Source organism: Chrysochloris asiatica, unplaced genomic scaffold, assembly GCF_000296735.1.
Source record: "Chrysochloris asiatica unplaced genomic scaffold, ChrAsi1.0 scaffold00168, whole genome shotgun sequence".
NCBI classification, from domain to species: Eukaryota; Metazoa; Chordata; class Mammalia; order Afrosoricida; family Chrysochloridae; genus Chrysochloris; species Chrysochloris asiatica.
Genome location: NW_006408686.1, coordinates 6,014,132 through 6,036,788, shown reverse-complemented (window position 1 = coordinate 6,036,788; position 22,657 = coordinate 6,014,132). Strand labels below are relative to the sequence as shown.

General features: G+C 53.1%; 3 protein-coding genes across 3 annotated transcripts; 1 reads left to right on the top strand and 2 right to left on the bottom strand.

The window, feature by feature from the left end:
• Positions 1 to 623: 623 nt before the first annotated feature.
• SARS2 (seryl-tRNA synthetase 2, mitochondrial) lies at positions 624 to 10,413 on the bottom strand. Its single transcript, XM_006871536.1, has 16 exons — positions 10,153 to 10,413; positions 8,409 to 8,504; positions 7,140 to 7,169; positions 6,157 to 6,297; positions 6,030 to 6,084; positions 5,339 to 5,402; positions 4,999 to 5,104; positions 4,163 to 4,210; positions 3,875 to 3,983; positions 3,572 to 3,617; positions 3,396 to 3,483; positions 3,200 to 3,309; positions 1,166 to 1,259; positions 994 to 1,089; positions 849 to 914; positions 624 to 761 (listed from the first exon to the last, which is right to left on the bottom strand). The coding sequence occupies exons 1-16, from the start codon at positions 10,411 to 10,413 to the stop codon at positions 624 to 626; spliced, it is 1,548 nt and encodes a 515-aa protein (XP_006871598.1).
• A 585-nt stretch (positions 10,414 to 10,998) lies between these two features.
• MRPS12 (mitochondrial ribosomal protein S12) lies at positions 10,999 to 14,799 on the top strand. The gene is made up of 2 exons (XM_006871445.1): positions 10,999 to 11,047; positions 14,432 to 14,799. Exons 1-2 carry the CDS (start codon positions 10,999 to 11,001, stop codon positions 14,797 to 14,799), a joined length of 417 nt encoding a protein of 138 aa, XP_006871507.1.
• Positions 14,800 to 16,506: 1,707 nt separating this feature from the next.
• Positions 16,507 to 22,082, bottom strand: FBXO17 (F-box protein 17). The gene is made up of 5 exons (XM_006871444.1): positions 21,728 to 22,082; positions 20,780 to 20,891; positions 18,837 to 18,932; positions 18,010 to 18,145; positions 16,507 to 16,650 (listed from the first exon to the last, which is right to left on the bottom strand). Exons 1-5 carry the CDS (start codon positions 22,080 to 22,082, stop codon positions 16,507 to 16,509), a joined length of 843 nt encoding a protein of 280 aa, XP_006871506.1.
• Between the last annotated feature and the right edge of the window lie 575 nt (positions 22,083 to 22,657).

Genomic DNA, 22,657 nt, shown 5'->3' with positions numbered 1-22,657 from the left:
ATACGGAAGGTGGTACATCCGGGACTTGCTGATGGAAGGGATGTGCGTGTGAGGGAAGAGAAGAGAAGGTGGAGGGCTGTGGTCAGCTGGGAAGATGGTTCCAGTGACTGAGATGGGGATGCCTAGAAGTGCGAGTCTGGGCCTCACTGACTTTGAGAGAGGAGCTGAGGGCAGTTTCAGAGCAAAGGAACCATTAAAGATTGGCTGCCCTGGCCCGTCCCAAAGGAGGGGAGAGGCTTTGGCATTCTCTCAGGTCCGCCTGGCAGCCCCCGCATCACCTTGATGTCCCCTGGGGGCTACTGGACACTTTGAGACAGGCTTATAGCCATAGCCCCACTGATGGCATCTCCCTCGCCCACAGTTCATAAAGCCTTTTGTCTTGACCATTTATTGGGGGCTTTCTGCTCAGCACTGCTGGAGCCAGAGGGAGGGAGGAAGGGAGGGAGGAGGGAGAGCAGGCCTTCTCTCCTCCCATCCCCAGACAACCCACTTTAGTGTAGGTCGGAGGCCCCCAGGACCACAGAACCACTGAATGCCTCAGGTTGGAGTACAAGAGTCAGCAGAACAGGTCTAAGGTTCTCCGGCTGTGACAACTGCACTGGAGACACGGACGGCTTCTCAGCTCAAGGCAGGCTGCTTGAAGAGTTGGGTGTCCGGGGCTGGTTGGGGCCAATGTAGCGGAGAGGCACGTGGGCAGGGGCCGTGATCTGATCGGTGCCAAGGTAGGGCTGGAGGGCAGGGGGCACGAGGACCGAGCCATCCTGAGGGCAGAGCAGTCCTGAGAACACTGGTCCAGTACAGGGGCGCCCCCCTGCCCGTGGCAGTGGGGGAGTGCTTTGGCATCTCACCTTTTGCTGATAGCTCTCCAGGAGAGCGATGAGGAGCCGAGGGACAGCACAGGCTGTGGCATTCACCTGGGGGAAGGGACAGACATTCAGGACCAGGCTGAGGAGTAGGTCTGGGGTGGGACAGGGGTGGGGTGCAGACCCTCACCGTATGGGCAAACTGCAGCGTCGTGGCCTTCTCCGTCTGAAACATGATGTGGAGGCGACGGCTCTGGAAGTCTGTGCAGTTGGACGCACTAGTGACCTGGAGGGCAGGGGGAGGTGTTTAGTGGGGCCACCCTATCCTCTCTGCTGCCGTGTCCCCCTGGGGTGGGGCTCACCTCTCCATAGCAGCCTCGGCCGGGCATCCAGGCCTCAATGTCATATTTCCGGTAGGCGGGGAGGCCCAGTTCCTGGGTGGGCATGTCCAGGACCCTATGGCCAAGGAGAGAAGCTCAGTGATGGCCAGTGGGGGAGGGGGCAGTAGAGGGGGGAGGAAGCAGGAATGGACGTGCTGAAGAAGAGGAGGGTAAAAATACAACAAAAAAACCAAAAGGAAGTAAATGAGGAGGAACACATGATAGTGGCAGACAGGAGGTTGGGACAGAGCAGGCGAGACAAGGAAGAGGAGGAAGGGGACAGGTAGGTTAGGTGGCAGAGTCCAGCGGCTCTTCACGTGGTCCATTCCCACCTCTATAATGCCGCTGTGGTTACGTGCCCTCGAGTTGCTTCCAACTCACAGCGACCCTGTATAAGGCTTCAACAGCTGACCCTGTGTTAGCAGTCCAGTGCTTATCCTACAGCACCACACCAGGATATGACTGTTGTTGTTGTTGTTATGTGCCGTGGAGTTGCTCCCAGCTCATAGTGACCCTGCACAGACTTTCCAAGGCCGTTGGTCTTTACAGGAGCACACAGCCTCATCGTTCTCCTGTGGGGTGGCTGGCAGGTTTGAACTGCCGACCTTGCAGTAGGCAGTTCAGTGCTTACCCTACAGTGCCACTAGGGCTCCCAACTGCGAATGCTTACTAATAATCTCAGCAGAGCACTAGTTGAGTAAATGAATGGCTAGGACGATCTGTTTTGTGGATGCCTGGCATCCTATTTTCCTAGACACTCCTGTCATTGACAAATGGGATCATGAAAAACAATGACCATTACAGGGTTGTGCCTGGGTCCAGTAACATGGACTTCCACTTACTGAGGTCAATCTAGATGTAGCTACTTTAAGTGCCCAGCCATTATTAACAGAGACTAACACCACGTCTCAAATAGAGCGCCATATCCCAGGATTATCAGCTAGCACATTACATTAAACTGTTTTCATCATAGTTGTTAAGTGCCTTCAAGTTGGTTCCTACCCTGTGTAGGGTTTCCGAGAAGAGATTGATGGGTTTGAACCTCCAACCTTGAGGTTTAGCAGTGTGTTGTTCTTACTGAAATAAACAAACTAGAGCTCATTTGCCTTCCCTGCACACAGTACTGCGCCCAAACTACCGCCAAGGTATAAATGCTTATATACCTTGTCACAGTACACCACACATTGCTTCTAATCACTGAGATGAAGTCCACTGCAGGTCACTGGCCCGAGCTCATGGAATTCATCACCTCTTATAATTGTTATTTGTTGTTGTTAAGTGTGTTGAGTCGGTTCTAACTCACATCGAATTTGTAAAGGATTTCTGAGTCTGTAAATCTTTTCAGGAGTAGAAAGCCTCATTTTCATCCCAGGGAGCGGCTGGTGGGCTTGAACCACTACCTGTGGCTTGCAGTCCAGTGTTTATCCTATGCAGCATTCCCACCTCCTGTAGTGTAGTTGTTGTTAAGTGTGGTCAAGTTGGCTCCGACTCATAGCAACCCTATATGGGGTTTCTAAGGAGTGGCTGGTGAGCTTGAACCGCTGACCTTGTGGTTCAAACCAACCTTGCAGTCCTGCGTATTAACCCGCAGTGCCACACCAGGACTCCACCTCCTGAGGTAGCACCCTGTCTTTTGTAATGGGTCACACAGAAAAAGACCATCTCACTGTCACTCTGAAAACTACATATGACTGTTAGGGTCAGAGAGCAGGGCTGACAAGGTCTGGCTGTTCCCTTAAAGGGACGTGTGTCTCCCTTTCCCCACCATGCAGATGAAGCAGTGCCCTAGAGGAGGGGCAATAAGAGGGAATGAAGGGCCTAGGTCCCCAACATTAGGAAGTCCTAACCTGCATGGGCTTGTGTTTTTGGATTTGTAACAGTCATTAACCCCATAATTCTAACACAGGAAAAAGGGGGCAAAGAGGAAGAGGGTGGCGATGAGGTTCATGCTGGATAGAAGGGCTAACCAGGCAGTACATAGTCACATCCCACCCCCCCAGCCGCTCCTCTCCACACCGGAAGTGCAAGCCCAGCTCTGTCAAGATCTCCATCTGCAGGGACAGGAACTCCTCCAGCAGCTGTGAGCTCTGTTCTAGCCCCGGGCCTGTCACCCCAAACATCTCCACCTGGGACAGGGTAGGGAGCACAGGGGTCAGGAACACTGTAGGCTGTTGGGGTGACCCCGGCCTCCCCAGGCCTGGGTGACGCCGACCTTGGTGAAGTGGTGCACTCGATACAGCCCCCATGGCTCCTTCCCTGTGTCTGTCTCCGCCCGGTAGCAGGTGCTGGAACAAACCATCCTGGGGGAGGGGAGCAGGTAAGGCTGGGTCAGGACGGGCAGAGTGAACGTCACAGGTGGGGAGAAGGTCCAAAAAAACTGGATGTCACCTGACTGGTAGGTCCTTGAAGGCCACGGTGTGGTCCATGAAGTAACCTGGGAGGAGAAGGGGGCGGAACAGGGTCAGCTGGGTCACCATGAACCCAGAGAGGAAACCTTTGTGAAAATTAGGAATTCTGTCCCCACGGCAGGCTACTCAGCTGGATGGGCACAGGACTGTTCTGCAGGGGACGACTCACACCTCTACGTGCTGAAACAGCCCCAGCCCCCAGAAGGCTCCCCACTGTCCATTCATAATCCTCCTGCTGGGAAGAGGACGCAGGAAGTGTCCTTATCCCCCAAGCAGAGCTCACCTGCAAGCCCAACCTCCGCTGTCCCCGCAAGGTGCAGGTCTTGGAAGCGGGAAGGGTCGATGCTGTAAATTTGGGATGGGCTGGCATTCAGTGACATTCCACAGCCTTCCTGGGGAAGGAGGCCGGGCCACGGGGGTCAGAGGGCAGACACCCTGGCCTGTTTACAGTCATAACCCCCCACGGATTCCCAAGAAGACTAATGATGACCCTCCACCCAGTGCCTAGCCAGGGCCACCCATTCCAGGGCCCTCCCCAATAAGGGCTGACACGTAGCTGGGCCTCACTCACAAACACAGCTCCGCGGAGAAGGTCTGGTACCGTCATGGGGGTGAAGCCCTGGGGAGGGGAGAGGCCGGGGTGAGGAGCAGACTCAGGCCTAAAAAGCGTTCACTGCGGAGCACATTCCAGCCACCCCCATGAAGAGCAGTGAGGAAGGCCAGAGCAGTACATGTGGAGCTGGGCCCAGGGCCCCGGTGTCCCTGTCACTGAGCCCTTTCTGCTGAACCCCAAGGTTTCCTCAGCTCCAGCGCCTCCACTCAACTCACCTCACAAAGGGCAGCTGCAGGTGGACTTAAGCACTAACCAGACCATGTCCCTCCTCTGCCTAAGAACTTCCATGGCTCCTCAGTGCCCTTGAGGAATGTGTGCCCACCTCACACTGGCCCAAGATGTTCCCTGCAGTCAGCCCCTGCGGACACTGCCCCACTGCCCTTCCTGCTCAGTTCAGTGGCTGCAACAGATCCCAACCACCCCTTCACACTGCAGACAAGCAGCGTGGTGCTATGGTGAGGCTTGGGCTTTGGGGGTCAGCTGCATACACTCACTGAGTGGCTTTGGCCTTGTTCCCTCCCCTCTCCCCTCAATGTCCCCATCTCTAAGGTGAAGGTAACGATGGTACCCACCTTGTAAGGTGGTAACAAGAATTAAATGTGTCTATAACAAACAATGGACCGCTCACCCCAACATCAGCAGTTCAAGCCCACCAACCACTCCTTGGAAATCCTACACAGAGTCCCTGGGAGTCGAAACCAACTCGATGACACTTAACAACCACCACCTAACGAACACAGAACTCCTGGAGCAGGTCACCCCGCTCCCCACAGCCCTCTCCTCCTGCTCCATACCCGCTGGATGAGTTTGCTGAGGGTGAAGTTAACCAGGCCGTGTTGCAGGAGGGCCCCGGCCCCTCGCAGGTAATAGGAACGGTGGCCGGACACATGGGACAGGCGCCTAGGAGACAGACAGGGAGACAGGTGGGTGCATGTGGGCTGGGTTGGTATGGGGAGGGGGACTCCACATGCAGGGGTAGAGGGCCAGCTGCTAGGCAGAGCTGGGGCATCAAACATTCATGCCAGGGTGTGGTCCCGGCAGTTCCATGCCCTGTGTGCTGAGCCTGAGGCAGAAGCTGGCTGCCAGCTGTTGGGGTGGGGATGGCTGGGCTGAGAGGGCGGGAGAGGGACTCACTTTTGACGGATGATGTTCAGCTTCTCACCAATTTCCAGGTGACCCCGGGGTTGGAAAGAAAAAGCTGGATGTGGGAAAAAGCAGTTGAGTGCTAAATGGGAACCTAATTCACCGTGTAACTTGTACTGAAAACAACATCAAATATTTATCTATTTGCTTATTAAAGCAATGGTTAAGGCCAGGAATAGAGACAGACAGAAAGAAGACTGGAGAGACAGAGATCAAAGAAAGAAGCTGAGAAAAGGACAGAGGAAAAGAAAAGAGGGGTGGGGGGAGGAAGAGCTGGAGAGAGAGCCAGAGACACAGAGGTGGCGTGAGAAAGAAGGGAAGAGCAAGATGAATGACAGGACAGGAAGAGAGAGAGGGAACGTGAGAGAAACATGAAGAGGAAGAGCGAGGGAAGCAGAAAGAGAGATGCAACCTCAGCAGGAAGAAAGAGCCCACGAGAAGAAGGATGGAAATGAATGAACGCAGACGCAAATACCCCAGAAGGGTGACAGGGCAAGAAACCCGAATGAAGGGAGGAGAGAAAAGGAAGAAGAAAACACTGAGAGCCCAGAGGGGCAAGAAGACAGTGTCACCGCCTGCAAGACCAGGCCACAGCTGTAGACCCCAGAAGACCCCCAGCCCACCCCACCTCAGCCTGGGGTCACTGAGCTCGTCAGCTCCCAGGCCCTGGGATGTGGCCCACCTGGCTTGTCTCCGACAACATGGAGCACTCGGGCCTGGCTTTCGTCCCCGACAGGCTGGAGGGAGACAGTGGGTGTCAGGGGGCGGTGGCATCAGGTGGCCTCCCCACGGTAGTGCTCTGCACTTACCACTTCGGGGTGGGTCTGGTTGGGCAGCCGCAGTGCCCGCAGATAGAACTGTTCCTTCAGCTTGGTCTCCCTGGGGTACATGGGGATAAGCTGCTTCCGGATCTCCCGGCCACGTGCCAGCAGACCCTGATACTGGGGGTCCTGGAGGTAGGGCAAGCGGGGTCAGCCCAGGAGGTGAGGGAGGGGGGTGTCCCTCAGCCTGCAGACAGAACCTCTATGGTGAACATTCATTGCCCACCCACCCACTCATGGAGACCCTAAAGGACAGAGTAAAATGCTCCCTAGGGTTTTCATGGGAATAGTCAACCTGGTTTTTCTTGAGGATTGGCTGGTAAGTTTGAACTGCCAATCTTGCAGTTAGCAGCCCAATGCTTAACCCACTGCGCCACCAGGTCTCCTTTCCAATGGCCTATCACCCTGCATTTCCTCACCACCCCGCGGGGGTGTGGCTCAGGTCTGGACAACTGGAGCATTCCTGGCATGGTGATTGGCTCCAGAGATAGTCTGTGATCCAAGCCTAACCAATGAGAATCAGCCCTGGGACTTTGGAGCTGATTCCCCCTCCCTCTCTAAGCTGTGCTGCCTTCCCCAGACCCCTAAAGGGAGAAAGCTGGTCTAGGAACAAGAGGAAAACAGAACCAAAAACAAAACAAAACAAAAAACAGAACCAAGACATGGAGACAGGACCTAGATCCAGCTGCACCTGGAGACAGGAGAACCAAGACATGGAGACAGGACCTAGATCCAGCTGCACCTGGAGACAGGAGAACCAAGACATGGAGACAGGACCTAGATCCAGCTGCACCTGAAATCGGTTTTTGCTTTCATGAATCTATAAAGTTTCTCTCATCTTTTTAATCCCGGAAATCTGCTTTGAGTTATGTTTTCTGTCACATCTAAGGATTCAGGACGGATACGGTATCCTCCCTGCAGGCTCCCTCCTCCTCTCCCAGGACTTCAAGCCCCCCTGGTCCTTCTAATACCTGCTGCAGTTGATTCTTGTCTTGGGTATCCTGGTAGAAAAGAAAGAGGCAGTGATGGGGTTGGTGAAGTAGAGGTGGCGGGAGGCGGGGGCAGGGCGATGTCAGGATGGGGGGGGGGGAAATGTCAGGGGGGAAATGTCAAACAAGGTCTCCACTCTGTGGCTTAGTTTCCCTCTGTGTACAGCTGGGAGGAGGCAAGATGACAGAGCCGTAATCACACCGTGTTTGAAGGACTGCCTCCCAGCCAGGCCCCATGTGATCATGTGATCATATTTCCTCTCAACCCACTCTATGACGTTGGTAGCAATGGGACTCCCATTTTATAGATGAGGAAATGGAGGCTCAGAGAGGGAATCTGTGATGGTGTATTTAGTGTCCTGCAGCCAAGGGCCTTGGTCATGTTGAAATTTCTGCAACCTAAGCAGATGAAGGAAGCAGGCGGCCCTGGGTAAAAATGTTGGGCATCTGCCAGCTATGTGCCCCTGGACATATCTGTTCTCTCTCTGCGCCTTGGGCTCCCCATTTGCAAACCAGCGGTGACAACAGGCCCTCCCAGTGGTTTCTCTGAGGAGATGAGCTGGTGCTCACTGGAAGTGAAAGCTTTTGTTTAGTGCATCCCCCTGAAGCATGGAGTCAGGGCCAGACACACAGGAGGTCCTAGGAGATAGGACTAGTGGGTAAGGCCTGAGCGCCACCCATATGCCTAAGAGCAAATTCACCTGCCTGACTCAGGCAAACTGTCACTTCTTAGGGCCTCAGTTTCCATCGCTGTACAATTAGGTCTCAGAGTTGTGGAGAGGACTAATGGGGGTTAGGAAACATGAGAACTGTGTGGTTTTTGTGGCACACAGCGGTGGCTCTCAAGTGTTCGCTGTGATTTGGTGATGACTTCTACACTCTCTGTGGCACATGCTGTCAGGTGACTAATCCAAGATCGTTTATCCTTGCCTGTGGTGCCGGGAAGGTTGGGCCTCGGCTAGCCTAAGTGGAACCCTCATTCCCCTTGCTAATAACTGGTATGGGAGTGAGCATGGGACGTGTCAGGAAAGGTCTGTTTGGTCCTAGAAAAGGCACTCCAGCCTAAGAAGTCCCATGGCTCTGTCTTTCCATGGGAGGTAATGCGGTACCATGCAGCCATGACAGGAGAGTGAGGTCAGGGTGAGAACCTGGGCTGGGGAGCTGGACTAAGAAACCCTAGGACCACAGGCCAATGACCATGAGGTTCACACTCCTCAGATTGGGTTTCCGGTACCCCCCAGCCCTGCTTACCAGCATGGCTCGCACTGCCTCAGCCACGGCCCCCTTCTCCTCCTCCAAGCTCCGGATCTGTTCCTGCAGCTGCCTGAGTTCCTGCCATGTTGAAATCTGGGGGAGCAAATGAAAGGGAAGATGGTGAGGCAGCCACTGTTCCTTCTCGCTGGCAGCTGGGCCTGTGGTGGGGCGGGGTGGAGACCCCTCACTGTCCCCCAGTAGCCCTACTCCTCTTCCCTTAGGGCCAGAGCTCCCTGAGGGTTAGCTGGGCGCATGGCTGCCTGGAGTAGAGAGGCATTTTCCAGTTTCCCTTACGGTCACTTTGACTCATGTGACCAGGACCAGCTAAGGGACTCAGTGGAAGGTCCAAGTACAAGTATGGAGTCATTAGGTTGCCCTCTGTCTGCATTCCTGGGAGGCGACTTTGGCATTTCTAGAGTGATTCCAGTCTTTATTATTCATGGTGGGTGTGATGTTAAGGCTGGGTTTGGCAGTTAAGAGGAGTCCTGGTGTGGCACTGTAGGATAAGAACTTGACTGACAACTATAAGATCTGTGGTTCGGACCCACTAGCCGCTTCTCAGAAACCCTATACAGAGTGGAACTGCTCCCTACAGTGTCTGAGATGCTAAATCTTTACAGGAGCAGATGGCCTCATCATTCTCCCGTAGAGCTGCCAATGGACTTGAATTGCAGATGTTGCTGTTAGCAGTTCAACAACCAATCCCAGGGTCACCAGGCTCTGTCAGGCGGGTCTGTTGTTAGATGTCATCAAATTGATTCCAACTCATAGCAACCTGTATAGGCTTTCTGAGGAGCAGCTGGTGAGTTCGAACTGCCCACCTTGCAGTGCAAACTGACCTTGACAAGGTTCAGTGCTTCTCCTACACACCAGGAGGCTTTGTTGTTAAGTGTCATCTAGTCAACTGCAACCCACAGCAACCCTATATAGGGTTTCCAAGGAGCATCTGGTGAAGCTTGAACCACCAACCTTGCAGTTCAAACGACTTTGCAGTCAGACGCATTAACCCATAGCGCCACACCAGGACTCCCCAGGAGGCTTTAGAGCTCTGATAATCCCTGGCTTAACACCCTTGTATAAATACTGACTGTTTCACTGTTCTTATTCAACCCCTCACCTGCAACACCAATGAGCATTCATAGTTGAGTTTTTAAACTGCCTGCTTGCCATAGAGCAGGTGCAAAACTCTTACCTTTCACTCCCCCAAGGCATGAGTCCCCAGAACCTTCTCATTCACTCCCTCACTCCCCTTTGTGTTTTATGGCCTTGGGATAAGCCTGACATAAGATCTGGCATGGCACATAGAGGGCACTGGTATCTAGTAGACTTGTACACAGCACTTAGCAACAACATCAACAAAAGTGCCCTGCTAAGCACCTTTAAATATGAAATGTTGTGTTGTGAAATATACAAGATACATACGGGTGAAAAGAATATTTTGTATTACAGAGCGTAAGGTGAATAAAATGAGGCTTTCTGCTCCCGTAGAGATCTACAGCCTCGGAAATCCTGTGCAAGGTCGCTATGAGTCGAAGTCGACTCGATGGTAGTGATAATGAGAGTGCGTTAGCACTTAGTGTTTAATGGCCCAGCGCAAAAATTTGTTAAAAACTTGGGAAAGAACGGAAATTCCTGAAACAAGCCCGCAGCTTCTCTAAAAGCATCTCGCAATTAGATTTCTTCCTTAAAACGAACAGCCAATCGGCAAAGCGCTTCTACCCGCCCGCGCAAGCGCACTCACGATGGCGGGTAGGTCAGCCGGCCGTAGTTCCCCCTTGCGGAGCTCCAAAGCACGCGCGGCCTCCTCCGGGCATGCGCAGAGCTGCTCCATGTCCAGCTGAGGGAGAGCGCTGTACCCCTCGCGCGCGTGCTCATACAAGAGGTTCCGTTCCTGCCTCTCCGTAGCGAAATTTCTCTTTGGGTTGCAGGCGCAGCTTCCTCGGGACCAGAGTCCTCGGCTTGCCAGCAAAGGCCATAAGCGCCGTGTTATGGACGCAGCCATCTTGGGAAGGAGAAGCGTGATACGCTCCCTTCTTCCTGCCCACTCCGTCTTGAGACCAATTGCAAAGCAGCCGTCGAGACGAGCCAATCAGGCCGTGGAAGGGGCAAGACCTTCCTAAGAGAAAACCTTAGCTTCTGTGCCTCAAAGCCGTTCAATGAGGACTGTCGTACGAGATTGACTCGGTCTTTGACCAATCGCCGTCTATTCCCCGCCCTTTCGTTTCACGCAAGCCGCAGAACCAGCCAATCCCCGTTGGGATGACCTCCGGAAAGGGCTGGAGGACAGATTCAGCCGGTCTGCAGACCACCCTGGCAGGGATCGGTGAGGTCGTTGGAGTTCCCGGGTCTTTCGTACTTACCCAGTGTTCCCTCTCCTGCATGCAGGTTAGAGTGGTTGGACCCCGGGTGTCTACACTGAGTAGAAGCATGTGGGGTTGTGGTTAGATTATCAGAAGGACTACCTTAGTTTTAACCAGAGACTTAGAACGGGATAGGAGGAATTTGGACCCTGGCTTAACGACAGCCACTAATGACTTGTCTTTCGAAATCGCTCATCCTGTAACACAGGGGTACCCCAGATGACAGGATGTCGTGGTCTGGTCTTCTCCGTGGTATCAGCAAATCCCTGAGCTGCGGTAAGTGGAGGGCTTGGGCCGCAGAGCTTTCGCGCGCAGCCTCGAATTGGAGTTTTTAAATCAGGGATTGACTCAAGGTGGGTTTTGTTGGAGCTTGTGCTCCAAGGACCGAAGGTGGGAATGAGCTGAGTGCCTACTGTACGCCTTGCAAGGACCAGGACTTTGGCCCAATCCCTTTTTATTCAGAAAATATTTATTCAGTACCGTCCGTGGGGGAGACTTGGATTTTAGACGTGGTCCAGTCTCAGAGGGTTGAAAGCCGCAAAAACTCTTAAGGTAGAACTGGTATTTCTCAAGAGCCCAGTGTGTGCCAGAAAGGAGCCCTGGCAGTGCTGGATTATGAGCTGGGCTACCAACCTCAAGATCAGCAGTTCGAATCCACCCACCCCTCCAGGGGAAAAAAACCCCACGCCTTTCTGCTCCCATAAAGACTTACAGCCTCAGAAACTCTGTATAGGGTCTCTATGAGTTGGCAGCGACTCGATGACACAAAACCAGTGCCACCAGTGTGTGCCAGGAGCCCTGGTGACGTGGGTTAAGCATTGGGCTACTAACTGAAAGGTTGGCTGTTGAAACCACCAACTGCACCAGAAAAAGGTAAGAGGGTCTGGTTCTATAAAGATTTTGTCTGGTTCTATAAAGGAGCAGTTACACCCAGTCCTACAGGGAGGTGGTGGCTCTGTAAGATAAGCAATGGACTGCAGACCACAAGGTTGGTAGTTTGAGCCCACCAGCAGCTTTGCAGGAGAAAGATGAGGCTTTCAGCTCCAGGAAATCCTACATGGGGGGCTGAGTCAGAATCCAGTCAGTCAGCAGGGGAATTTTTGTGTGCCACCCACTGAGTGGCGGCTTGGTGTGGCATTGTATAATAAGCACTTGATCCTGAGGTCAGTTTGAACTACAAGGTCAGCAGTTCGAACCCACCAGCCGCTTCCTAGAAACCCTAGCCAGGGTCGCTATGAGTCACAACCAACTCGACAGCACCTAACAACAACCCCCTGAGAAGGACATTTTATTTATGAATTCATTCTTTCCACAAACCTCAAATGTTTCTCATGGTCCATGCCCTGTGTGAGGTCTTTCTGTGCACTTCCTCACTCTGCAAACTTCTTACATCTTTGTTTGCCACCTACCCAGGCCTGGGCCCTGCCTCACAAAACTTGGGTAGCTTACATGCAGTGTCTGGTGGCAGCCTTGCACAGAATGCTGGAGAAGAGACCCATTCTGGTACCCATGACAGAGATGTGGGGTGTTAGGGGGAAGCAGTGCGAGACAAAGTATCTTGCCCAAGAGCACATCTCTAGGGAAGCATGGCTCTTTTCATCTGCCTTCAAGGGAGATTTTCATCCCTTTTGAGTTTGGGTGGTACTGGTTAGGAGTTGGGCTGCTAACCACAGGCCTGTTGTTCCCATAAAGATTGACTGTCTTGGAAACCCTACGTAGGACCGTGACGAGTCAGAGACCATGACAGTGGGTTTGGGGTAACTAGACACAAGATGTTAGAATGAGCAGTGGGGCTGACTCTAGGGAAGAATGGGCAGTTTGGGTGGTGAGAGGGAATCTGTGCCAGTTGACAGAAGAGGTAACGGGATGCATGCATGGAGTTCAGAGCCTCAGAACACTGGCCTGTGAGCTCCCAGAGTACAGGGCTCAAGTCTGTCACCGCTGCACCTGGGGCCTAGACCCAGTGAATGTGTGTTAAAGAGAACCCCGGGCCCCTTTGAATCTTTATAAATTCTACGTCCAATCCATGAGCCAGTCCTATTGGTTAACCCAGAAATCTATCTCCTGTACCTTTCAGCTTTCTGCACTGGCCTCCTGTCTCGGTGTCTTTGGGGACACAGGTCAGTCAGCACTCAGTGAATACCAAAGCAGGTGATGAGGTCTGGAAAGTGACAGGGCCAGAGCCGAGCAGAGTGGGACCTTTCCCCCTAAGTGAGGCAGAGCCATGGGAGGGCTGTGAGCAGGGCAGGAAAGTGACTGGGTCAGGTGTTGAGAAGGGCTGGCCCTCTAGCCCTGTGCAGGGAACAGTTGGTGGATGGAGCAGTCCAGCAGGGAGCAGGATAGACAAAACAAGGTGGACACAGCAGAGGAAGGAGAGGGGCGGATGCTCTAACAGGATCTGCTGACAGGTTGGATCTCTCCCAGAAATGCCCCAAAGGGTTGCTATGGGGAGTGCACGAGGTAATGCAGCGACAATGCATGAAGCAGCACTTGGCAGTGCCCATGTTCACATGTGTTACTTACTATTCAGTGCAGTTATGCCAAAAGGCTCATAATTCTTGCATTTTTATTTTGATGATACATTTGACATTGTGGTGGTGTTGTGTGCCATCTGATGCATAGCAATTCTATAGAGGGTTTCTATGGGAGCAGAAATCTTCGTCTTGCACCGACAGAGGAGCTGGTGGGTTTGAACCACCGACCCTGCGGTTAACAACCCAACTCGTAACTCACTATGCCACCAGGGTGCTTTGATGACTTCATAGACTCTTCATTACCATATAACCAAAGCCATTTTCCATTGAGTGGATCCTGTACATCGTGATGTTGTTAAGTGCCATCGAGTTGGTTCCAACTCATAGTGACCCCGTATAGGGTTTCCAAGGAGCAGCTGGTGAGCTTGAGATCCAGTCTGCGTTAAGGTATGAGTGGATTCTGACTCACGGACCGCTCGCTACAGGACAGAGTAGAACTGTTCCTTAGTGTTTCCAAGACTGTAAATCTTTATGGGCGCATTGTGTTCCCATGGGTCAGCTGGTGGGTTAGAACCGCTGACTTTGGATAGCAGCCCAACATTTAACTCACTGTGGTACCAGGACTCCTTGATGATTATATAACCGAGGCTACTTTTGCATGGGGTTGGTTCCAACTCACAGTCCATGTATCTCAGAGTCGACCTGTGCTCCGTAGGGTTTGTCATTTTAGGGAGCAGATAGCCCGGCCTCTCTTCCATGGTGCATCTTGATGGATTTGAGCCCCCAGCTTTTTTGTTAGTAGTCAAACACTGACATCTAGGAACTCCTGATTTTCATACGGTGTAACTAAACATTTTTTGTCTCCACCCTGCATTTAAGAAGTTGTCAGGAAGACATAACTATGCTATTTTTGTTGTTGTATGCCGTGGAGTCGGTTCGGACTCATAGTGATCCTGCACAGGGTTTCTGAGGCTGTAAATCTTTACGGGAGCAGAAAGCCTCATCGAACTGCTGACCTTGAGGTTCGTAGCCTGATTCGTAACCACTACGCTACCAGAGCTCCCTGGAATACTGTTAGACTTACACAACTCATGATTGTAAACTGCTTGCATTAGTGCCTGGAAAGCCAAATGATCTGTTCATTAGGATAATACTCTCTTACACCCTCTTGACTCTGTCTCTCCAGGTCTGGCCATGGCTCCCCGGCTCTGGGCCACCCGCCCCATGGCCACCCTGAACCAGATGCACCGCCAAGGACCTCCAAAGCGGAAGCCCCGGAGTTTGGGTCCCACAGAAGGCCGGCCACAGCTGAAGGGCGTGGTTCTACGCACGTTCACCCGCAAGCCCAAGAAGCCAAACTCAGCCAATCGCAAGTGCTGCCGTGTGCGGCTCAGCACAGGCCAGGAGATGGTCTGCTTCATCCCCGGAGAGGGCCACAGCCTGCAGGAACACCACATCGTCCTTGTGCAGGGTGGCCGCACGCAAGACCTGCCTGGCGTCAAACTCACTGTTGTGAGGGGCAAATATGACTGTGGCCATGTGCAGAAGAAGTAATGGTCAGGGCGCTGGTGGGCTGAGTGTCCCTGCCGAATAAGAACCTTTCCTCTGCAGGGTCCTAGGGGCACTATTGTAGCAGCCGGCATTCAAAGCCTGACTTTGCTTCTCCCGGCAGAACCACTGTTACCCCAAAGGATCCTGGGTGCGAGTGGGGAAATGCCAGCCTTCTGTTAAGACCCTAGCTTCCACGGAGCAAGAGGTTCGTTTTTGACCGGACAAGACACTGGGAAGGAGTTGTAATAAACAGATTGTCCTCTAGCCCAGCTGAGATCCCCCTCTGCGTCTCAGTTTCCTCAAGGTTAAGTAGCTGGCACTGAGCCGTAGTTAACACTTCCTGCAGGCCTGGGACCTGGGCAGGTGATGCCCACCCTTCCTTCCCGCCAGCTTCCCATTCAGGAAATGGTCGTAATGCTGACGTTGGCAGGATTGAACGTGAGTGCGGTGCTTCATGTACGGGGGCTACTGTTATTTTTAGACTCACATTGCCTGGGTTTGAATCCCGCCTCAACCTCTTCATTATTCTGTGGCCTTGGGCATATTATAGACTTCCTTTGGGTCTGGAGTTCTGGTGTGGTGCTGTGGGTTAATGCACAGACAGCAAAGTTGGCTTAAATCACAAAGTCAGCGGTTCAAACTCGCCAGTTGTTCCTTGGAAACCCTATATAGGGTCGCTATGAGTCGGGACCAACTCAAAGGTACTTAACAACTGGGTCTGTGTTACCCTCCTGAAAATTGGCACTTACAATGATACTGACCTTAGGGGGCTTTGTGGGGGCTGAGAAGTACCTGCTGGACCCCAGCAGATATGGGAGCCGTGCTCATACGCTTGGCTCTAGGATCCAATTCTGTAGCCCCTGCATAGTGCCCTATGACCCTGAGCAGGTCATTCATCTCCCCGCCTGCTTCCTCCCAGACTAAATGGCACTGATAGGGTGCCTGCCTGGGAGCTGTGGAAAGGGTCACACTCTCCAGGTCATCTCAAGTTCTCATGCTTGGAAATGCCTGCAAAGCCTCGTAGCCTCCAGCAGGGGGCAGTCCAGTGCACTGGGTATGAAAATCGCCCATCCCTTCACACCTAGCACCAGTTTTATTAAGTGAGTTGTTGGCTGTTTCCAGATGGGGGAATAGTGGGAGAAACTGGGGACTGGGGAGAGGTCTAGGGGGGACCCTTCCTTCAGAGCAGACCCCAGCACCAGGAGTCCAGGCAGAGAAAGGAGGCTTGCCTAGCAGAAGACCTGTCCCTAAGGAATTTGTGAGGGGAACGCCACCCTGGGCCCAAAGCCACAGACATAGCTGCTTGTCCCACAGCTGAACTCCAGACTGACCCCTGCTTCCTGCCAACAATCTATGCGGAAACACACAGACAAGGTTCCCTGCTCCCCACTTGTCAGCAGGGTTCCCCTTATTGTCTCTAGACTAAGACCTTCACAAATGAAAAAACAGGTTGAAGGTAAACTATGCAGGTAGCAGCCTCTTGAGTTGTTCTCTGGTGCCCCCCACCTCGGAAGCTGAGGAAGCCCTGAATGGCCTGGTGGGGTCCCTGAGTGACCACCATGCTGAAGTAGCAGCGAGCAGGAATTCATGGAGGGCATGCCCAGAACAGGCCGGACGGAACCTCCATTGTCCTGAGCATTTTGGGCTCCTCGCTGCCAAGTCTCTAACGATGGCATCAGGCAGCCACGTTATATCCTAGAGGGCTGGTGGCTAGGACAGACGGATTCGAACCCTTACACTGGAGTGGGTCACGAGGGCACCGTAGTGGCCCACCCAGGAGCGTGTGTCTCTCCCGTACTGCTCGAAAGACACGTAGCGAATGCCCTTGCCAAAGTTGGTGAAGACATGGGAGACCTGTGAGGGGACACAGAGCAAGAGGGTGAGGTTTGTGGGCAGCCGCTTCCCTCCATCCAACAAATGCTCACCAAAAAATAGGCCACAGACCCCGCTCTAAGTACTGGGCTACAGCAGAGAAGCAGAAGGTTCTTGCTGCCTTGGGGGACCCAGACCCTGAACAAGGCCTGTAGAGGTGAGGGGCTGGGAACATTCTAAAAGGGGGCTATAAAGTGGAGTCCTGGTGTGGTACTGTGGGTTAATGCGTCAGACTGCAAAGCCGTTTGAACTGCAAGGTTGGCAGTTCAAGCTCACCAGATGCTCCTCAGAAACCCCATACAGGGTCGCTATGGGTTGGAACTGACTTGACGGCACTTCACAACAACAATAAAAGTGAGTAAGGGGAGGCCCCACTGTGAAGATGGCATCTGACCTTCTGGGGTCTGGGAGAGGAATTTGAGGCAGATGGAGAAGCTGGTGCCCTGAGATGAAAGAGTGAATGAAGCAGCTTGAGGGAGGCAAAGAAAAAGGAGACAGGGCCTCATGTGCTTTTACTCTGAGGCAGAGGGGAGACTGGTGATTAGATTCATATTTAACAGAATCCTTCTGGATGTCATCGGGGAAGACGTAGCAAACGGAGGAAGCGGGAAGACCAGCTAAGAGGTTACTGGGGCAGTGGAGGTACGATGGTTATGCTGTGAACCAGTCTGGACTTGACTGGGACCTTGTGTGTCTCAGTGTGGCTTCGCCGCCTCATGCCTCAGTTTCTTCAACTTTAGAGAGAAGCTTGGATTCCTGGCTACATTCCCAGCACCAAGAGCAGTGCCTGGTACATAGTCGTTGCTAAGGAAACAAAGATCTTGAAGGCCTCAATCATTGTAAGCTGCCATGAGTCAGTCGTGACTCATGGCAACCCAATGTGTACACAGTTGAAGTTCCCCACAGGGTTTTGGAAGCGGACTGCCTCTAGGCCTTTGTTCTAAGGTGTCTCTGGGTGGGTTCAAACTACTAACCTTTCGGCAAGTAGTCAAGCACTTAGCCATTTGTGCCAGTGAGGGACTTTCAGTGATTGTTAACTCGCTGCCATCAAGTAGAGTCCAACACACAGTGACGCCATAGAACAGAGTAGAACTGTTCCCTAGGATTTCTGAGGCTGTAAATCTTTTGGGGAGCAGACAGCCTCTTATTTCTCCTGAGAAGCAGCTGGTTGGTTTGGATCTTGCAGTTAGCCCAATGCCTAACCCACAGAGCCACCAGGGATTGCCTTACAATGACCCGTAGTAATGAGATCTGAGAATGGAAATTGATCAGGGCAAAGTTGTGGGGGGCATGTGTGCCTTTGAGTGGGTCAGGGTGATCCAGAAGGCAATCTAGACTCACCTGTCGGCAGCCTCTCTCGGTCCACTGAAGGACTGGATTTGGGGAGGCAGAGAACTTGACCACTTCATTTTCATGTATGTCCAGGAGGCGGACCCGGAGCCGGTAGATGCAGCTGCAGTTCTCTCGGGCACCCCACCTGCCAGGTGGTAGCGAACTGTGAGAGCCCTGCCACCCATCAGCTTTCTGGGTATAGGCAGGGGGTCTGAGGAGTGGACCTCCCTGCACCATGAGGAGGGCCACACACACACACCCCACAGTTGGAAAGGTCTGGGACCCTCTGGGGAAGGAGGCAGACCTAAAGACGACTCTGGAGTCTTTGTGGAAGAGCTTGGGGGTGAGGAAATAGGTGCTCTGAGTGTGGTCATCTGCCTACTACTCCCTACTTCACAGAAAGAGCCTGGACTTTCTGTGGAGGACCAAGAGCCTTGGGAAGAAGCTGGGTATTCTGAAATGGAAAGGGCTCATTGTAAGCCCAGAGTCTCAAAGCGAGCCGGCATCACTGGCCAAACCAGGCACCTCTGAGCTTCCGTGCTCAGGCATAATGCTCCCCAGGTTTCTGAAACCTCGGGTACCCACAAACCCCTAGGATCAGTGCTGAGTTGGGGCAAAGAGGCCAAGCTAGGGGAATCTCTGGCTCCTATAACAACAACGTTAGTCTCTCTGGGAGGAGCAGAGAGGATGATGTCACCTCACGTCACAGCCTCACTAGATGACCACCTGCAGAGTACAGTGACAGCAGCTACCTCCTGAGACTGAGTCCCGTCCCTTCTGCACAATGGCTGTCACTACAGTTGGGGCTCTGGGAACGGCTGCCACTCTTCACTCACCAGTCCGCCACACAGATTTCGAGCTGGGCGCTGTCCAGCAGCTCCTGCCACACCCCCTCCATTACCAGGTCCACAATCTGCCTCTTGAAGCACCATCTGGGGGCGGGGGAAGTTGGTGGGACTGCGGTAGGCAGACCTGTGGCTCACTCAGACCTTCAGACAGCTAGCTGCCTCTCTCTTGACTCAAAAGTCACAGGTCAGAAATCACTTCCTCCCTGACTAACGGGTCTAAAGCAGACCGTCAGGGTTTGTTGGTAAAGATGTAAAGATTCCTGCCCCCGAATAACTTCACCCATTGGTCTCTCACATCTCTGCTGTTCTTCACCCTTGCTCTGGGCCCTAGGAAGCTAAGCTATAGGCAAACCCACCCCTACTATTTATGGGAACCTGGACATGTTAAGCATTGGGCTGCTAACCACAGCATCAGCAGTTCGAACCCAGTCCGAGGGGGAAAGATGAGGCTGCCTGTCTTGGAAGCCCTAGGAAGCAGTTTGACTCCATCCTTTAAGGTTGAGATGAGTTGGACTCGACTTGATGGCAGTGGTTTTTTCATTGTGGACAGGAGTACAAATGGAAGGCCACATGGTAGATGTCTGGCAGGGAATCTGGGGGCCTTCTATAGTACAGAGGAGCCCCAGGGGGACACTGTTAAGAAGTGTTCCACTGCCAACTGGAAGGTCCGCAGTTCCAAACCACTCATGGCATCCACAGAGGTGTCATGACTTGGAACCAACTTGAGGACATTGGCTTGGATTTTGGTTTTCTGAAGTGTGGGGCCCAGGCTCTAAGTTCGTCTGGCCTGTGTGGCCTGGTCTTTACCCTCTGCTTCTTGTTGGGTCAGCCAATAGAAAGTTCCAACAGGGGTTGGAAGGCTATTTATCCTCCCCTATACAGGGTTGCTCTGGTAGCATAGTGGTTATGAATCGGGCTGCGAACCATAAGGTCAGCAGTTCGAAACTATCAGCTGTTCCGTGGGAGAAAGATGAGGCTTTTGGCTCCTGTAAAGATTTACAGCCTCGGAAACCTGTACAGGGGGGGTTGCTATGAGTTGGAACCGACTCCATGGTGCATAACCAACTAACCAACCAACCAATACAGGTTTGCTAGAGTCCTGGTGTGGTGCTGTAAGGGTCGTTATGGGTCGGAACTGGCTCAACAGCACTTAACAACAATAATTATTTGGTTGGTTGTTGCCTTATTGTGGTTGCTTCTTGTGGTGGTGGGGGGCGGGAAGAATGAGTATGGGGCTTGAGGGGGCTTCCAAAAATTAGTGGGAAAAGTCTTTTATTTCCATTTTTGCACTAGCTTTTTGAAGTCCCCTCATGTGAGGAAGACAGAATCAGGTTGTTTTGGTGTTTTCATAGCTTTAATTACAATCAAGTTCTTGAGCTAGATCCCATGGCCCCAAAAACCAGATGTTGAGTACTCTCTGTGCCTCGGTTTTGAAACCTATTATTAAATAGGAATACAGGGTTGTGAGCATTAAGTGCTATATGTAAAATGTTCAGACCAACACTGTCAGACAGTAAGTCTTATCAATGTTTGCTGTGTTAATATTTTGCTATTTAAGTGCTTAATGTCACCCCAACTTTACATCTAGAATGGAAATGGAAAATGCAAGTTTCTGATCTTGACTTCCTCCGGTATTTCTGGCATATAAAAGTGTCTGATACCTGGCAGGCCCTCAACTAATATTTGTTTAATGAATGAATGAGGGAAAGATAAGGTGAAAGTGATGTAGGGAGAGAGTGGGTTAATGCGCTGGACTGCAAAGTCGCTTTGAACTGCAAGGTCGGTGGATCAAGCTCACCAGCTGCTCCTTGGAAACCCTGTACAGGTTCATTATGGGTCGGAATTGACTCAATGGCACTTAACAACAACAAAAAGGACGGTGGAGTAGAATTCTCTTCCCACCTCAGAGCCCGGGATCAGGAGCTACTCACTCGAAAGAAGTCACGAAGCAGGTCTGGGAAGGGGCCCCAGGAACCAGAATTACGTTCTTTTCCACGGCCCAACCATTTCCACCATGTTCCACTTCCCAGCCTCTGAATCCCTCTGTGTGATACAATAGGGTTGAACACAAGGATTAGCCTACTAGCTCGCCCAGCAGTCTCGCCACCCGCCCCTCCAATGGCTTCTTCTATTCTTGCCCCGCCCCGCAGCTGTCAGCAGTCCCAGTCTCACTTTAAGATGCCAATCACTCAGCCAGCCCACCAATTCATCTCCTCAGCCTCACTTTTGGGCACATTCTCCTGGTCCCGCCCTTCCTCCCTCTCTCCAAACCCTTTAGCTTCTCCTGTGGCCCCAGCCATCAGTTTCCCTCGTCTATCCACGCCCCTTCCCTCCACGGCCCAATCCTGGCTCTTGTCTTCTCCCCGCCCACCGGCAGTTTCCCCTCCCAGCCTCTCAAAGCCGTCTACGCCTTCCTTGAGACTCCGCCCCCGCCCCAGCACCCAATGATTCTCCCGGTCTGCCGGATTCCTCTCTCCCTAGACACATCTACAGGCATACCATCCCAGCACTAACGTTAAAAATACACTATCCCAAAGTCACGCTCCCCAGCACCTCGTCTCGCCCATCCGTTCCGTCTCTCTCGGGTTCTGCCCTCAGCTCCTGGCTCCTCCACTCCACTCAGTTTCTTCCATAGCTCGGCCCGTCGCTCCGCCCTTGCTTTGCACACCCACTTTGCCTAGAGCCTCCTGCCTCTACCACGCCCCTCGGATTCTCCGGCTCTGGCCCCGCCTCCCCACCTACCCTCGCCAGGTTCGCAGCCGGCACATGCTTTGCGTCTCCTCTGTCCTGCACTACCCCAACCCGATCCCGTCCACCAGTCACGCCCGCATCAAGCACACCCCTTGGGTCTCCTCGGCCCCGCCCCCCCCGACACCCACGCTCGCCACAGGAGTTGAAAATGAGGTTGCGGCCTAGCGGCGCGCGCACACAATAGCGCGCCAGGGCGCAGAGCGGTAGCTCCTCCTCTTCTTCGCTGTTGGGCGGGTAGCGCTGGGCCATCGCATAAATTGCGCGGCCCTGGGCGCTGCGGTCGCGGGCCAGCTGCAGCAGCCACACAGTGGGCCCGTCAACCACGTCGCGCCAGGCGCGGCACACGGGGCGGCAGCGTGTCACTAACGTGTGCGGCGGCACGTGGCTCAGCACTTGCACCAGTAGCTCCGGGGGTAGCGCGTCCAGGGCCAAGGCCAAGGGTGGATCTGCGGGCTGCGGCCGCCTGGAGTTCCCGGCACCCATCTTCGGCTGTAGGTGTCCTGCAAGTCGAGAGGGATCGGCAGGTCAGAGCAGCTGGCCACCCTCCACCACGCCGTCCAGGATGCCAAGCCCCACCAGCTTGACTTTGACCCCACCAGGCCCATGGTCCAACTGAATATCTCCAAGGCTACACCTACCTCCTACCGCCTGGCTCCGTGAGAAAAAGATAACGGGTCAGCTCCCAGCCACCTATTTCCCATCCAGGGACAAAAGACTCCTGGCCTGCCCATGATATTGCTTGGTCCTGCATCATTCTTAATAGCTAGCGGATTCGTGTCCATCTTTCCAGCTACTGTACCAATTCATCTCAGCAAGGTCTGCCACCACCTCATTGGCCCTCCGCATTACCAAACACGTCCTCCTCTCTAGCAATTGATCTTTCCTGAGGATGTAGCCAAAGCATGCGAATTTACACAATGTTCTGTTGTGACCCATAAGGTTTTGATTGGTTAATTTTTAGAGGTAGATTACCAAGCCTTTCTTCCGAGTCTCAGTCTGGAAGCTCTCCTGAAACCGTCTACTACGGGTGACCCTGCTGGAATATGAAATACCAGGAG